Consider the following 17406-nt stretch of genomic DNA (forward strand, 5'->3'; position numbering starts at 1 on the left):
ATATATCTGTGTAGTCAACAGTTCATGATGGTTTAGAACTATAATGTCAATATTTTATTTTTAAAAAGATACAAATTTAAGTAAACTCCAAATAAAAACTTTAACTCTGAAATGAACCAAAGGCAAAATCTTGACATCTGCAGTCAGACGTTCAAGGTCATATTTATGGGGTTTTTCCTCATCTAAATGGTGTGACAGTGTGTGAGAAATATCTGTGGTGTTGCTGACATTTATGCTGCAGTAAAAATAAACCATCTGAACTATGTTTATAGTAGTATAGTATAGTACTTTATACAAATTTTTATATGTATAAAGATGCTCAGTGGGATATCATTCCAGATATTCCACTCTGAAATGAAGTAACATGAACTCAATAATATTTGTGCTTTATTAAAAAGTTAAAGTGAATTACATTGTTTTGGAAAGTTCAGCATATGGCATTCAGCTGATTTTGAAATTACAAGTAGTTTTGTAAAACTACGTGTAATTGTAATCATTTAGAAAAGTATGAAGAGTATCTATGCCTCTAAGTTGAACAGAACCAACTATATGAAACGGCATGCTTAAAATGCAAATTAACGTACTTTATCTGCATATCCTTATGTTTATGTAGACATTAATGCCACTCACAATATGGCGGCGACATTTAACGCACGACTCGGACGCTTCTTTGTCTGAGCAAATAGGAAGTAACAAGGGATGTGTCAATGTTAGCTTAACTGGCCTGACGAAAACTGCTTTTTGTGAGAAATATGTTACTTTTATAATTAATAATCTTTCAAACTCTGTATTTTATATTTTCGGGTGGATTTCGTGTTTGCTTTTTTGTTTTGAAGCACTGTTGCACAACATTATTTGTTGTCGGAGCTTGTAGCACAGAATGGAATTAGCCTTTGTGGAGCTAAATGAGCTAACAGCAGTTATTTGGTCAATGTTTCCGAGGTTAAAGCTGTTAAATGTTCATGGTTAAGTAGCATAAGACGAGTCCACACTCCGAGTTTGAGAGACTGTGCGGTGAAGACCACATCGTCTGCCGACACCACCTGTAAGTCCTGTTCAGCTGAGGACCAACAGTCTGGAGACAGTTATAGTAGGTATGATGACATCATTTTCAAAAGAGATTTTTGTTGAAACAAACCATTGTTTGTTCATGCTCTTTATCTGAAAGAGCATTAAAGTAACTCTTTAATAATACCAAGATCATGCATGTGATGTTGAAAGGTTCAAATTATGGGGCCGTCTATTTCCCACACTTTGAAATATTTGACCTAGAATCATAAAGAAAAAAATCTTAGAAATATTTATGAGATATTGCAATGAACTATAGTACAAAAAAATCATAGCAATATAAAAATGTCAAAAACATTTAATGGTAATAAAGCAGTAGTAGTGTTTGCCTTTCATAGTTGTCAGTATGAATGTTAACTGATTTGTAATGGTCCCTTTATTCATGTCAGGCATCTCTGAAAAGTAATAAAACCATGGAAAAGAAGTTCCAGTTTGGACAGAAATAAAATATCTGTTTGGTTTTTTTTTTTGTTTGTTTTTTTTTTGTGTCATTTTTAAGATAATCTTTATAAAAAAGGGCATGTCAAATTGATTAGACCTTTGGTAGAAACGGTGGTAGTAGTTCGTCCTGCCGGTTCGAACCCTTCTCCGTTGGTGTGTCCTTGGGCACGACTCTTGTCTTGCCTGCTAGTGGTGGTCAGAGCGCCAGGCTGCTCCAACATGTTAATATTACTTCCATTCTGAAGAAACATTTTGACAAAAGCTCCCAACCTTTCTGGAATCCAGGTTTAAACAAGTTCTAATTCATCCTATTGATCTACTAGAACATATGAAGGTTGCAAACGAGGATTGTGAAAAGGATAATCCCAGGTGGAGCGAGGATGTCTGAGATGATGAAGGTTGAAGCAGATGAGCCTGGAGGGTTCAGCTTGGATCCCCACATACCTGCAGCATCCACATCGGAACTGGAGGAAATACAAGACAGCAAAGATCTCAGTAAGTGACACATTTGTTACTGGGTTAGAGCAAATTAACTCTGTTTAGAAGTTATAAAAGAGCTGCTGGGCATGGAACGATTGAGAGAGAGAAATATATCTGAAAATCCAAGCAGGGCCAGAATACTGTGGCCTAAAATTCACTGTGGGATTGCAGGTATTGTGATTCCTGCAAGTCTAGCTTTTATAATGCGGGAAATTCTTGCACACAATTACAGCAATGTGTATTGACGTTGATGTTTTTTTTTTTATTGGAACCATGAAATAAAATTAAGGACACTTCAGCATACTCCCCTTCTCTCTTCTCTTTAAAGTTTAAAGTTTAAGATCCCTCTGCTGTGCAACAACCTGCTCCTTTTATAAAAACTACTTAAAAGCAAAAAAAAAAAAAAAATATATATATATATATACACACACACACATAGTGCCCGGAAACCCATAAGTTAATCAGAGTGGAGTTTGATTCAGTTAGTTCCTTCATTGTCCTATTCAGTAGCCACACAGAATCAGAAAGGTCATTAATTGGGTTTGATAGCATGATGAGGAGACAGTGCAGCAATTTTATTCAGATATTTTGAAGCACATTCAAGAATTGTAGGATGCTGGCCTCGAGCTGAACACTCTTGGAGAAAGAACTCCTGGTTGGAAGATTATTTTAAATTAGAAATCAAATTAAATAGATTTAATTATTATTTAAATTTCTTTTCTTAAACTAATAATTAAAAAATGCAATTTCCAAACAATATTGAGTAGTTGTTTCTTTAAATGTAAGAGAATGATAATGTTTTTAAAAGTAATCTGTTCTTGAAATTGCAAAACATCATTGATTAAACAAATACTGCTCTCAGTCCAACAGATATTGGTGATTAAAGAAGAGGTTCCCCATGAATGGAGTTCAAGTTTCGATCCGGAGTCGTCGCACAAACAGGAGGAATTGGAGGAACTGTGGACCAAAGAGGAGGACGAGCAGGTCATTGTGAAGATGGAGGATGAAGAGAAACCTCAGTTTTCAGAGCTTCAACAAATCAAAACTGAAGACAGCAGAGTGACAGACGCTCAAGCCAGCAGTTCAGCTGTAAAGATTAAAGCAGACCCTGATGGAGGGAAATGTGGAGAACCAGAACCAGACAGAAAACCTGGTCCAGTATGTTCTTCTCAGGAAAGTAAGATGGCAGTTCACAAAAAAAGTAAAACATCCAAACCACGTTCCAGACGTACAGGTCATGTTGAAGTTAATGCGGGAGAGAAGCCGTTTGGTTGCAGTATCTGTGGCAAAAGACTCAGACATAATACTCATGTTAAATTACACATGATGATTCACAGTGGAAAGAGAGAACATAAATGTGACATTTCTACCAAAGCGTCAAAAGAAAAGCGTTCTCCTCAGACGCACAAGAGAGTCCACACTGGAGACAAAGCATTTGCGTGTGAGGACTGTGGTAGAAAGTTTCATGCAAAGAAATTGTTTCAGCAGCATCTGAAGGTTCATTCAGAAGAAAAACCTTTTTCTTGTGATGTCTGTGGTACAAAATTTAAAAGAAAGGAAACACTTAAAAACCACACAAGGATTCACACTGCAGAGAAACCATTTCTTTGTAGTGTTTGTAGTAAAGGCTTTTCACAACAGATTCATCTCAAAAGTCACATGCGTGTTCACACGGGAGAGAAACCGTTCACCTGCAGCTTTTGCAGTAAAGGATTTGCATTACAAGAGAACTTAAAGAGACACATCCGTGTTCACACGGGAGAGAAAATGTTTGTTTGTAGTTTTTGTAGTAAAGGATTTTCACTGCAGCAAAATTTAAAGAGTCACATGCATGTTCACACTGGGGAGAAACCGTTTATCTGCAGTATTTGCAGTAAAGGATTTTATCAACATGGAGTGCTGAAGAGACACATGCGTGTTCACACAGGAGAGAAACCATTTATTTGTAGTGTTTGCAGTAAAGGATTTTCTCTACAAGAGAATCTAAAGAGACACATGCATGTTCACACTGCAGAGAAACTATTCATTTGTAGTATTTGTAGCAAAGGATTTTCACAACAGGACACTTTAAAGAGGCACATGTGTGTTCATACGGGAGAGAGACCGTTTATTTGCAGTGTTTGCAATAAAGGCTTTTCGCAACATCATCATCTGAAAAAACACATGGATGTTCACACTGCGCCATTTAGCTGCAGTGATTGCGGTAAACATTTTTTGAAGGATATCCAGTTGGAGCGACATGTAAAAGTTCACACAGAGGAGAGACCGTACGGATGTGATGTCTGTAAAAGCAGATTTATTCAGAAGTGTCATCTTGACAACCACATGAGAGTCCATTCAGGAGAGAAACCATTTGTTTGTGATGTTTGTAGTAAAGCATTTTCACAACAAGATCGTCTAAAGAGACACATGCGTGTTCATACGTGCGAAAAACCGTTTGTTTGTAATGTCTGCAGTAAAGCGTTTTCACAGCAAGGGAATCTGAAGAGACACATGGGTGTTCATGAGGGTTGCACATAGTGAAGGAATGTAGAATCTAGGAGAAATATCAAAATAAAAAATATTGAGAGGGCTTAAAGCTCTAACATGATCAAAAAAATAATGATTAGATAAACCGAGAGCAGATGGTCTATTCAGGATGTCTGCCTTTGTCATGGAGTGGACAATATGGTATTAAAATGAAATCTTGGTAGTTCAAGAAAAGACATTCTGACAAGCAGACGGCGGACATAATATGGACATCTACAAGTGGGTCAATATCAACAAGCAAAAAGCTTCATGTTTTAAGTCAGTGATTTTTACTGTCTATATATAAAAAAATGCAATTGAACTAAAGGTGATACATAGGTCTACTGTCCTGCTGGTACGCTGGCACTGGTACAGTATGCACCAGATGAACAGCATACACGATTATGATCTTGGGTGATTATTATTATTAAAACTGAGTGTCTATGAGCATGTAAATAAACCAGCAGACTTCCTGGCATTACTCTATAGTTTTTATGGTTGTAAATAGACTGATACAAACGAATAACTACATGACTGAATTGACTTTTGCTTGTGATAAACTCAAGAAAAACTTTTGTATGAAGTGAGCAGAGGTGGGTAGAGAACCCAAAACTTGTACTCGAATAAGAGGAAGACTAATTCATCAAATTTCTTCTCAAGTAAAAGTATATATCCAAGTATACATCTGTTAAAGTAAAAGCTGCCCTTCCTCCTGTTTCTGTTGGTTAGAGAGCCTCTAGATATCAGTGGTAGCAATGGTGCTGGCGAAAGCAAACTGTGATATTGCTAAATAACATTTTTATATCAAGGGAGAATTTATACCGATATTATATAGCCTTGTGTTGCCCAGAGTCTGCTCTGTAAAATTTCAAAGTATACTGGGAGCAAACCACTGTAGTGGAAGCAATAGATGTAAGTGTAAAGTTGAAAAGTGTGCAAGTGAATTCTTTTGCTAAATGTAAAATGTGAACAGTTGTAAGAAACTTGATTAGTTCTGGTTGATGAACATTCAGATGTTCAGCTCTACAAATATTTGAAACTTCTTCATGTCTGGTTATCTCACCATCAAATCAGCCTCTGATGTTTGATTTTGTTCTTCCCTGATATATGTTTTTAATCGAGGCCACTAGTTATTGTGCTGCAGAAAAACCATTGAAGTGCTATGAATTATGTATCTCTGTAAAATAAAATTTCTTCTTTTTTTCTGTTTTTACTTCTGCCTTTGCTATCACTGTTGAACATTATGTTTTTGTTTTTGGTTGTCAAACAAATGCTGGCTCACCTTTTTATTGAAGAGTATTTGCTTTATGTTTTCTGGTGCAAAAATATGTGCATTAAAAACCTGTAGTATTTCCATTAAAATTATTAATGTAAAAAGCAACAGCTGTCTTATAAAGTGTGTGAGAGGATGTTTTTTTTTTCTGAGCTGGTGATGAAACAAGGGAGATACTTGATTTCAGTTTCAGAGCACCTGGTATCAACCATGTAACTGAAGTCTGAGCAGGAGTGTGTGAAGTGTGGAAGCAATTCCTGGCACCAGTTACTCAGATCTACTGGACATTACATTCAGCTCTTTATCATTATACAAATACAATATTTTAATGTTTGTTTAATAAGTAAAACAAAAAAGGATTCCATAAGAATCTTAACACTAAATGATACCTACTATGTGATAAACTTTATAGCATATAATTCAGTACATTATTTTTTAATATATTTCCACCACAAATGTAAATCTATCTTATGATGGCTCATGTTGCCCCTCGGAGCCACTCACAATATGGCGGCGACGTCGTCAACGTATAACCCGGACCAGCTAGGTTTGCGTTTATTATTTGTTGGAATGAGGATTAATTACAATGAGAATGTTAGCTTGACTGGCTATATGCCGACGAAAGACGCTTGTTTGTGTTAAATGTGTGTGATAAAATGTCCTTACATAATCTCTCACACTCTGCTCGGCCACCTTGGTTGAGGAGATCGCTTTTACGTGTTTGCTGTGAACCTCTGTGATTATTTCTAGCCGACATTTGCAGCTCATTATATGTAATTAGAGAAGGGAGCGCTGGTGACCATGGAGCTAAAGCAGCAGCCAGGAAAGACCTGATCATCGTTTGGACACCTCTAATATAACCTTGTTGTCCATGTGAGGACAGAGAGACTGGAGACAGTTTCAGAGTGGACCCAGAACTACTGAACAAGGTATCAGGCTCTCTGCTCTGCAGCATCGCTTCAGCGCTCTCATGGTTTACATTTTCTGATAATATACATTTTTTGATTAGATGCTGATTTGTGTCAGATTCCAGTTTCAGGCAGCAGAAAAACAAAAGATCCACGACTGATTCATACACGACTGATTCATTGATCCATTAGAACTTGTGAAGGTTGAAGACAAGGATTGTGAAAAAGTGAATCCCAGGTGGAGCGATGATGACTGAGATGATGAAGGTTGAAGCAGATGAGCCAGGAGGGTTCAGCTTGGAGCCCCCTGTACCTGCAGGACAGACATCAGATCTGGAGGAAACACAAGACAACAAAGATCTCAGTAAGTGACACACAGAAACAGTCACTACAGAGTTCTTGTTTCATCTAAAATGATCTTAAATGATCAATATTGGGTCTACTTCATAAGGCTTTATATTCAGTTTTTAACCGAAGAGGTTCTCACTAACCTGTATTCCGTGTGTTTTTACCCCTTCGACTTTATTTATGTCCAATTTTGCACACACACAAAAAAACACTTCAGTTTCTCTCTGCTGAAACTATGTGATAGGCTATAAGATAATGGTCCCAAATGCTTGCCTAATGGTTAATGTCTACTCCCCAACATGATGAATTTTAACCTTCAGACAATTTTGATACAGATGCACATGGGTGTGCCATATTTTGGACAAGGCACTGATTTACTTCACTCTACCATGTTAAACACAAACTAAACTAATCTGATGTGCAGATTTACTATGTATTCTTAAAACATTGGTAATGTTTTGGGATTAAATTTTAACAATTTTCCAAAACTGGTTAAATATGGGGAAATATTTGGATTTCCTTTTTTTTTTTCTCATCAACTGACAACCTGCTAAGGGTCTTTGCACTATATTTAGACACATTTAGGCACCTTTAGCTTGGAATACCTACATCAAACCTTCAGTTTTTGTCCTACTGATCAATCGGTTTGACGTACTCTATTAATGTAAAACATGCTTCTGTGAATTTTTTGATTAATGTCCATGGCTTGTTCACCTCTGCCAGTTCGTCAGATGTTGGTGATTAAAGAGGTTTCCCATGCCTGGACCTCCAGTTTGGACTCGGAGGACCCAGATCCCCTCCACATAAAGGAGGAAGAAGAGGAGCGGTGGATCAGTCAGGAGGAAGAGCAGTTTACTGTGAAGATGGAAGATGAAGGGAAACTTCAGTTATCAGAGCGTCAGCAAATCAAAACTGAAGACAACAGAGCAACAGAGACTTCGCCCTCCTGTTCAGTTGGACAGATGGAAAAAGAACCTGATAGAGAGGACTGTGGAAGACCAGAACCAGACATGAACCTGGACCCAGCATGTTCTTCTCGAAAGAACAAGATGGCAATTCACAGAAGAGGTACAGGGTCCAAAAAGTTTTCCCAAGCTGTGTTCACAAAAACATGACCCACAACGTGCTCTCATGCTACAAATTTAAGGAGAAAACCTCCTGACATGTGCATATTTTTATTCAGTACTAGAAACATTGCAGACAATAATTTTATGCTCAGAAGACATAAGTATGACCTCATGCCACTTTAATTGCTACTACAGTGGAGCCTGCCTATTCACAGCTCAGAATTGGCAGATTCACTTATTAGTGCATTTTTATGTGGAACATAACTCCAAATACTTTTAGGAAATGTGCTCATTTACAGATTTCTTTTATGCATATCGAAACATTTTTAAAAAGAAGATGCTGCTTGGGAATCTGAAATACAAAGTGCTACTTGACTGAGTGTTAGCTGGTATTTGCAATCGATACATTAAATACTCTTGTCTCTAATGTTCTTGTTACATTTACATTTTATTTCATTCTGTGGTAAGTATCTATTTACATTTGGCACAAGGTGCTTTCAATGAAAATTTGCATTTTTGTTTTGTTTTTGCTTGATTCTTATCAATGTAACATGCATTTGATAATTGACTTTTTTTTATTATTGTATTTCAGTGCTCCCACTCTATCAGATGTTGGTGATTAAAGAGGTCCCTCATGACTGGAATCCTAGTTTGGACCAGCAGGACCCAGATCCCCACATAAAAGAGGAAGATGAGGAACTGTCGATCAGTGAGGAGGAAGAACAGCTTGCTGTGAAGATTGAAGATGCAGAGAAACCTCAGTTATCAGAGTGTCAGCAAATCAAAATTGAAGACAAGATAGAGATGGAGGCTTTAACCACTTGTTCAGTTGCACAGATGAAAACAGAACGTGATGGAGAAGAATGTGGAGGACCAGAACCAGACAGGATTGCATATTCAGAAGACTCTTCTCAAGAAAGTAAAATGACTGTTCACAGTAAAGGTAAAGGAACTGGAAAGTACCATCTTCATACACATAGACAACTCCACACTGGAGAGAAACCATTTGTTTGTAGTTATTGTGGTAAAGGGTTTCATGCAAAGAACTTTCTCAAGACTCACGAGAAGACCCATTCAGAAGAAAACCCCTTTTCCTGTGACGTTTGTGGTAGAAAATTTGATCGAAAGAGTAGTATCAAACAGCACATGCAGAGCCACACTTCAGAAAAAACATTTGTTTGTAGTGTTTGCGACAGAGGATTTTCACAAGAAAATTTTCTGGAAAGACACATGCATGTTCATGCTGCACATAAACCGTTTAATTGTAGTTTTTGCGGTAAAGGTTTTTCCCAACAAAATACTCTATTGAATCACTTATGTATTCACACAGGAGAGAAACCATTTATTTGTAGTGTTTGCAGTAAAGGATTTTCCCTAGAAACTGTACTAAAAAGGCACATGCTTATACACACGGGTGAGAAACCGTTTATTTGTAGCGTTTGTTGTAAAGGATTTTCACGACAAGAGAATTTAAAGAGCCACATGCGTGTTCACACTGGAGACAGACCGTTTGTTTGCAGTGTTTGCTGTAAAGGATTTTCACGACAAGGGTATTTAAAGAAACATATGGATGTTCACACTGCACCATTTAGCTGCACTGAGTGTGGTAAACATTTTGTGAAGGAAGTCCAGTTGGAGCGACATGTGAAGGTCCACACAGAGGAGAGGCCTTTTGGGTGTGACATCTGTAAAACCAGATTTATTCAGAAGTGTCACCTTGACAACCACATGCGAGTCCATTCAGGAGAGAAACCATTTGTTTGTTCTGTTTGCAGTAAAGGATTTTCACAACAAGATCGTCTAAAGAGGCACATGCGTGTTCACACATGCGAAAAACCGTTTGTTTGTAATGTTTGCAGTAAAGCGTTTTCACAACATGGGAATCTGAAGACACACATGAGTGTTCACGAGGGTCGCAAGGAGTGAATCAAAATCCTGACGTGAGGTTTATTAGACTGCATTAGCATGTCCTTAAAGAGACATGCTATAAGGCGTTAGCATGTCCTTAAAGAGACATGCTAATGCCAATACAGGCTATTAAACTGAGAAAATACATTTAAATTAAAAATCTTTAAAAATCCTGTCAAAAATTTAGATGGCTAAAAGTTTTAATTTGATGATCAATATAATGATTAGAAAAACCTAGATCAGATCAACAATAACTGGTCTATTCTCAGCTTTTGTATTACAATGAAAACTTGATATTTAAAAAGGCAGAATTATATGTTTTCCAGCCACAGAGAATCATTTTATAGCGCAATCAGCTATGTTCCTTGAGTTATACAAGTACTGTACATAACAAATATGACCTAAAAGAAATTTGACTTGGTAATTTAACACTTTGAAATTAGGCCTCTGTGTCTTTAAGAAAGTTCTGTTGTTTAAAACACCTCACCTTCAAGAAATCATCACATCTCTCCTCTATTAACCGTTTATCAACATTTTTACCAGCATTGCACTGAGAAGTAGCTCCTATAATGAGCTCAGCAGATGTGTAGTTCCACCAGCTGTTTGCTAATTGCTTCTGGCTAGTCTGAAGGAGCTGAGAAGAGGAATTATGGGGGACCGGTACTCTGAAACAAAAGCTTGGGATGAATGAATGGTTGCCACCGGAGATTAAGATAATCATACATGGAATATGTAAGCATTGCATATGTGATTATCTGGCTGATTTATATTAGTAAATCTTTGAGTTTGTATTTTTAATTGAGGTTGCTGCAGGTTAAATCATTGAAATTGTACAAATGATACATCTCTTTACAAAAAAATAGTCTCGTTCTCTCTCTCTCAGTTTCATGTTATGGAGAGAGAAAATATGTGTATTAAAATAACTGAGAACTGTTGTTAAAGTTTGTCTAAAGCCTTTTTAATAAAAATGTTTAAAAGATGTGTTCAGACTGACATTTATTCTATAATTGCAAAAATAATGGACCTGTTAGTCTTGTAAATTACTTGAGATTAAATGTTTTGTTATTTTTTAAAACACTGATCACAGCATAAATGTAAAGACCTTATAAAAACGTTATATTGTTGCAGGAAAATTTTCAGTGTTCAAGGTGCCGCATGAACTGACTAGTAGATACATTATTACCTAGGTGAAAAAAATAATATATTTAAGTATATTTTAAATATGCTGTATTAAATATTTTTCTGAAATACATTTTTAGTATGTTATCAAGTGGATATACTTAAGATTATATTAAAAATGTAAACTTTAAAAAAAAACATGCTTATAATACTCTTTTAAAAGTTTTAAAAGTTTATTTTAATACACTCCCTAAAAGAATATATTTTTTAAAATATACTAATATAATATAATAAAGTATATCTTTTTTTTCAATCGGAAAGTGTGTTGCAATTGATCCTTCTGCGTACTGGTAGCTTAATATGTTTGCACTACTGTATTGTGTACAAAGTGGCAAAGCATAATAATAAAATACATTGATAAGTAACTAAACAGTGTGCTAGCAATTAAAATAAACGAAAAGTTTAATTGGAGCATACTGTGCTAATACATAAAATATATAATGCATATATATTTAGAAGACATTCTTAATATATTTCAAATGTAATTTGATCACAAAATGGTACACTTAAGATATACTAATAAAACTTGTTTATATTACATTAAAAGGCTTATACTTAAAGTGTACAAAGTATACCTTTAGTTGTTCCAAAAAAGCACATGATAGTACAATTATTAGTACACTTCAAATTGTGATTTTCTACAATTTAATTACAATTAAAATACATTAAGCACAAAATTAGTTGTTCCAAAATAAAAAAAAAAGCTCCAAGTTAAATAACCCTTAACAAACTTGAAGTATACTGATGATTAGTCTGGCTTCAAGTATGGTACAATTTTAAATAATTAGTATATTTATTTTTAACAAGGGTATTGCAGGGGAATGCAAATCCCCCAGGGGACTCTGTTGGATTTTAAATTTGCATCAGTAAAAACAAAATATAACATCTGTGAATACATAACAAAAATGTTGAAAAACATATTTTTGGTAGACAAATGACTCATTACATTATCTAACTCTATTTGTCCATTATTTCGTACCACATATTTATAGATCAATGGTCTCATGCATGACTTAATAATAGTTTGCGTTTTCTAATAGTAATTTACACATCAAGCTATTTTACATAGAGTTTAAAAAACACCTTTTGAAGGCGAAAAAGAGGATACATAGGCATTTTCTATAATCCAATTCATGATTCAGTTTTCCACATACTGTTTTAATATGAAACCTAAAAGCTGGAAATGTTTTTTTTGTTTTGTTTTGTTTTTTGCGTCAGAATTTTTCTCACCATTCATTGGTCAGTGAGCAGGAAGTAAGCTCACGTAGCAACGTTAGCTCGACGGGATAAGTATGTAATTGATATCTAAGACTCGGTTCTGGAACGTTTTCGGCAAAGTATTGGGTTTACCTATTATTCGTTTGCAGTTCATAATGTAATTATCAATCATTTACAAAGAGACTGGACTATTAGCATCCATTGAGCTAACGCAGCTAACAGCAACGACTTAATGTTTCCGAGGTTAAAGCTTTTAAAAGATCATGATTTAGAGCTACAAGACGAATCCGCATGGGTTTGTGAGACTATGTGGGGAAGACCACATCGTCTGTGGACACCTCCTCTGACCATGTTGTCCAGCTAAGGACCGAGAGACAGGGGACAAAGTGGACCCAGAAGTGTTGACCAAGGTATCAGCCTCTCTGCTCTGCAGCATCGCTTCAGCTCTGGTACAGTTTAAATTCTCTGCTTCATCAAATCAGGTGTTTATTTGTATCTCACTCAAGTTTCAGAAACCTGGATGTACTAGAACATGTGAAAGTTATAAAAAAATTTAAAAAAGGATTGTGAAAGGGGGAATCCGAGGGGGAGCCAGGATGTCTGAGACGATGAAGGTCGAAGCAGATGAACCTGGAGGGATCAGCTTGGAGCCCCCCATACCTGCAGCATCCACAACGGAACCGGAGGAGGAAACACAAGACAGCAAAGATCTTAGTAAGTGGCACACATTTGTTTTATCTGGATTGGAACAAGCTAACTCTTAAAACTCTGGCTCCATCTTCAGGATTTCTTGCAACTCAATTCTTCATCTGGAACACTGAGATCAAGTAACCTGATGCTTTCAGATGTCTCAAAATCCGGACTTAGAAGTAGATGTGATTCTGCTTTTGCAAAGACTGTGGTTCCATAATGTCCCAGTCTTTTTTTACCTCCTCTTATCAGGTTTGCTCAGAATTTGGAAAATGTTAAGGTGCTACTAAAGACTCAGTTTAACTCCATCATATTCAAGTCAAGTAAAGCATGACAATGTGGTTTGAGTTATGAGAATTTATGTTACTTTACATCTCTGAGCTCCTCAGTACTTTAAAAGCACTTGATTATTTCCCCAGGCCATTCCAAATGTCTCGTCTTAAAACATTTCTATCCAAATACGATAACCTTATATAATAAACATAACCCGTAACCTCCCCCAGCAGGAAAATTTATGTTTACCAGCAGAAAGGTGTGAGGTAAATGGTAAAACATAATAACCAAAAATAAGAAAGAAGAAGATATAAATTTGCATTTATCAGTATTGGTTTTGTTTTGTTTCTTAGTTTTCCAAAAAGCATGCCTTCATGTATGGATTTTTTTCATTTAAATTTTTTTAATCATTAAAACTGTTTGCAAACAGTCATGAATGTACTTTTGTTGTTCACTCTTCCCAGTTTATCAGATATTGGTGATCAAAGAAGAGGTTCCGCATGACTGGGGCTCCTGTTTGGACCAGCAGGGCTCAACGCCCCCCCACATAAAGAAGGAAGAGGTGGAACAGTGGATCAGTCAGGAGGAAGAACAGTTTGCTGTGAAGGATGAAGAAGAACAGAAACCTAAGTTATTAGAGCTTCAGCAAATTAAAACTGAAGATAATGGGCAGGCAGAAGCTCCAACGAGCAGCTCAGCTGGACAGATAAAAACAGAACCTGATGGAGAGCTCAGTGGAGGACCAGAACCAGATAACAACTTAGAACTTTTAGCTGCTTCTCAAGAAAGTCACACAGTAGTTTACAACATAGGTGAAACATCTAATCTGCTTTCCAAACTCACATCCAAGATAGAAACACATACTGAAAAGAAGCCATTTGGTTGCAGTATTTGTAGAAAAGGGTTCAAATGTCAAACTTCTATTGAAATACACATGCTGACACACAATGGGAAGAGAGAACATAGCTGTGACCTTTGTGGTAAAGTGTTTAAAAAGAAGAGTTCTCTTCAGACACACATGAGAGTCCACACTGGTGAGAGACCATTTGCCTGCGCTGACTGTGGTAGAAGGTTTCATAGAAAGGCGATTCTTAAAAGTCACTTGGAGGTCCATTCAGGGGAAAAGTCTTTTTCCTGTGATGTTTGTGGTTCAGGGTTTAAAAGAAAAGAAACCCTTAAAAAGCACATGTGGATCCACTCTGCAGAGAAACCATTTGTTTGTAGTATTTGTAGTAAAGGATTTTCACGACAAAATCATCTCAAGAGTCACATGTGTGTTCACACAGGAGAGAAACCGTTTATTTGCAGTGTTTGTAGTACAGGATTTGCATTGCAACATAGTCTAAAGACTCACATGCTTGTTCACACAGGTGAGAAACCCTTTATTTGCAGTTTTTGTAGCAAAGCATTTTCCCTGCAGAGTCATCTAAAAAGTCACATGCGCGTTCACACAGGAGAGAAACCGTTTGTTTGTAGTGTTTGCAATAAGGGATTTTCACTGCAAGAGAATTTGAAGAGACACATGCGCGTTCACACTGGGGAGAAACCATTCATTTGTAGTTTTTGTTGCAAAGGATTCTCACAACAAAATCATCTAGAGAGTCACATGCGTGTTCACACAGGGGATAAACCGTTTATTTGTGGTGTTTGCAGTCAAGGATTTTCACGACAGGCTTATTTGAAAAACCACATGGATGTTCACACTCCACAATTTGGAGATAGTTAACCTGTTACAGAGGAAATACAGTTAACAAGCTTATCTGACCACTATGCACCTTTCAGTGTTTTGTATATTGTGGACTGAGATTTTGATTTAGCTACATTTTTGGTAGACTTAATGGGGTTTATGAACCACAAGCTTCCACAGAGTGTGATTTTTGTCTTTCGTTTTGTTATAATAGGATTTAATGAAGCGCTTGTAAACAAACTAATGTAAGCTGTTGGCCGGCCAGTTACAGGTATTTCTATTATGTATTTCTCAGGCACATTGTGCCATTTTATAGCACAATCAAGTGACTTTTACTTTCAGTTATTATAAAAATGCTGTATATGTCAAAAACTTTAAAGAAAAGAATTTGTCTTCTTGACAAATAAAAAAACAAGCAGACAAACTTAAAAAATATGAACTCCCCTCCCCCATACATCTCACTGTGCTAGCAACATATGTTTATGTTTTTCATTATTGGCAGGGTTGCCCAACTCTGGTCTTTGATGGCTACTATCCTGCAACTTTTAGATGTCTCCCTTCTCCAACAAACCAGAATCAAATTGTTAATCTGCATCTTTTAGCTTTGCAAAGGCGAGGTTACGAGCCATTCATTGACTGACTTTGGGCACCCCTGATGTACAGTGAGGATGAGTGTTTGCCATGGAGTATGTGGCTAAAAATGAACCTCAGAAATTTGATGACAAGTATATTTCCAGCCTTTTTGTTAAAGTGGATTTAGGAGAAAAAATTCCTAAATGATCAGTTTGAATTACCCAAATATAAATGTATGTTTATTTAATGAATTTTCATGTATGGTCTTGTGTAACATTTCAAAGTCTATGATCAGGTCATGTGATGTTTTTAAAGCTCGTGACAAAAACAAAGTCAATTAGAGAAATATTATCTATCCATCTGTTCTCTAAACCTGCTTATCCTTGCAGGGGTCTGGGGAACTGATGCCTATTTACCTCAATCATTGGGCAAGAAGCAACGTATAGCCTTTACAGGTCTTCAGTCCATTACATGGTAACAGAGATGCACACAGGACAAACAACCATGCACACACACCTATGGACAATTTAGAGAGACCAATTGACCCAACAGTCATGTTTTTGGCTGTGGTATGAAGCCGGAGTACCTGGAAAAAACCCAAGCATCTACAGGGAGTGCATGTAAACTCCATCTAGGAAGACTATGTCATTTATTTTCATATGTCAGTTGCACCAAATTCACAAAGCCAGAAGTTGGTGGCAACATTTTAATCTAAGCTTCATATGTTTACATTTGAATCCGTTTTCATTTTCAGATTCTGGTTCTATAAAGTTCACTGTGCATGTTTCTGGTTTTTATTGTTGTTTTTTTACTTTTGCTTTGGATATTTCTTTATTTTCTGGGGAAATATTTTGCCAAAGTTGGTTAGGTTAAAATAATAGATCACTTAGGTGAAGTTGGGCTGAAGAAAGTGATGCCAAAGATGTTAACATGCTGAACAAAATAAAAAAGATTTTTTTTGGAGGGGATATTTATGTTTTTATCTAAAGCAGTTTGAATTGCTTTGTTGTTGAAATGTGTTACAAATAAACTTGAAAAAAAATTCTTTTTTTCAGTTCTAACAACCAGAATTTGCAGTCTGACTACTGATTTCTGCTTCACAGTGATTCTTAATCACTATTGTATGACTATGTGTAAACATGGTAAATATGCATAGCGTCACATTTTGTTGAATTAAATACTGTTGATTTTAAGTATGAAACTTTCTGACAATATAAAACATCTGCTTGATGAAAATGATCAAATGTAAAATGCACAGCTGTAAAATAGAAGAGCAGTATTTTTTTTCAGTCCATGAGCCAACTTTGGCTTATCTCTTTTATGTAGCTTTACATTCACATGCACAAAGCCAACAGTTTTACTGGGGATTATGTAGCAACACATGGTTAGTAAGAAAAATATCAGCTATAAAAGAGAAATCCCCCACATACCTGCACCGTTTTAAACTGTGTCCTGATCACACTTCATTTCCATTTGGGATGACCAGAGCTTTGAAAATTTAATAAGTTGGTAAAGTTCACAAATTTCACTTTTGTTTGCTGATATTATTTTAAGAGGTTATCTGCATTTTTCTCTTGTTACCTGTATTCCATGAACAACACTTCTTCATGATGGAACAAAATTTCCAATCAGCTCTTAATGGAAAAAAAAATACAACAACAAAAAAAAAAACTTGTCTATTTATGTTACCTAATACAGAAAGTGCTCTACAAAACTCCTAATGATATTTACCAATGAGTCAAAACTGTGTAAAGGCTCTAGTTTATTAGATTATATATTTTTTTA

General features: G+C 36.2%; 3 protein-coding genes across 5 annotated transcripts; all 3 read left to right on the forward strand.

Moving 5' to 3' along the window:
- The first annotated feature begins 663 nt into the window (after nt 1–663).
- On the forward strand, nt 664–5710 carry LOC103152773 (gastrula zinc finger protein XlCGF57.1-like). The gene is made up of 3 exons (XM_007573382.2): nt 664–1094; nt 1833–2004; nt 2852–5710. The coding sequence occupies exons 2-3, from the start codon at nt 1890–1892 to the stop codon at nt 4507–4509; spliced, it is 1773 nt and encodes a 590-aa protein (XP_007573444.1). The 5' UTR covers nt 664–1094; nt 1833–1889; the 3' UTR covers nt 4510–5710.
- Nucleotides 5711–6288: 578 nt separating this feature from the next.
- LOC103152795 (gastrula zinc finger protein XlCGF57.1-like) lies at nt 6289–10981 on the forward strand. 3 transcript variants are annotated; one of them, XM_016661242.1, is made up of 4 exons: nt 6289–6699; nt 6780–7042; nt 7750–8094; nt 8686–10981. In XM_016661242.1, the coding sequence occupies exons 2-4, from the start codon at nt 6925–6927 to the stop codon at nt 10017–10019; spliced, it is 1797 nt and encodes a 598-aa protein (XP_016516728.1). In that variant the 5' UTR covers nt 6289–6699; nt 6780–6924; the 3' UTR covers nt 10020–10981. The 3 variants fall into 3 exon arrangements, with proteins under 3 accessions (XP_016516728.1, XP_007573482.1, XP_007573490.1); XM_007573420.2 differs by having other exon boundaries at nt 6797–7042; XM_007573428.2 differs by having other exon boundaries at nt 6871–7042.
- A 1405-nt stretch (nt 10982–12386) lies between these two features.
- LOC107832864 (gastrula zinc finger protein XlCGF57.1-like) lies at nt 12387–16547 on the forward strand. Its single transcript, XM_007573399.2, has 3 exons — nt 12387–12808; nt 12905–13112; nt 13826–16547. The coding sequence occupies exons 2-3, from the start codon at nt 12995–12997 to the stop codon at nt 15085–15087; spliced, it is 1380 nt and encodes a 459-aa protein (XP_007573461.1). The 5' UTR covers nt 12387–12808; nt 12905–12994; the 3' UTR covers nt 15088–16547.
- Nucleotides 16548–17406: the final 859 nt, after the last annotated feature.

Source organism: Poecilia formosa, unplaced genomic scaffold (assembly GCF_000485575.1).
Source record: "Poecilia formosa unplaced genomic scaffold, Poecilia_formosa-5.1.2 Scaffold7, whole genome shotgun sequence".
NCBI lineage: Eukaryota > Metazoa > Chordata > Actinopteri > Cyprinodontiformes > Poeciliidae > Poecilia > Poecilia formosa.

Coding starts and splice junctions, on each gene's coding strand:
- LOC103152773 (XM_007573382.2), top strand. CDS start 1,890: ATGTCTGAGATGATGAAGGTTGAAGCAGATGAGCCTGGAGGGTTCAGC. Junction 2,005..2,851: donor ACAAGACAGCAAAGATCTCA/GTAAGTGACACA, acceptor TACTGCTCTCAG/TCCAACAGATATTGGTGATT.
- LOC103152795 (XM_016661242.1), top strand. CDS start 6,925: ATGATGACTGAGATGATGAAGGTTGAAGCAGATGAGCCAGGAGGGTTC. Junction 7,043..7,749: donor ACAAGACAACAAAGATCTCA/GTAAGTGACACA, acceptor CACCTCTGCCAG/TTCGTCAGATGTTGGTGATT. Junction 8,095..8,685: donor GATGGCAATTCACAGAAGAG/GTACAGGGTCCA, acceptor ATTGTATTTCAG/TGCTCCCACTCTATCAGATG.
- LOC107832864 (XM_007573399.2), top strand. CDS start 12,995: ATGTCTGAGACGATGAAGGTCGAAGCAGATGAACCTGGAGGGATCAGC. Junction 13,113..13,825: donor ACAAGACAGCAAAGATCTTA/GTAAGTGGCACA, acceptor CACTCTTCCCAG/TTTATCAGATATTGGTGATC.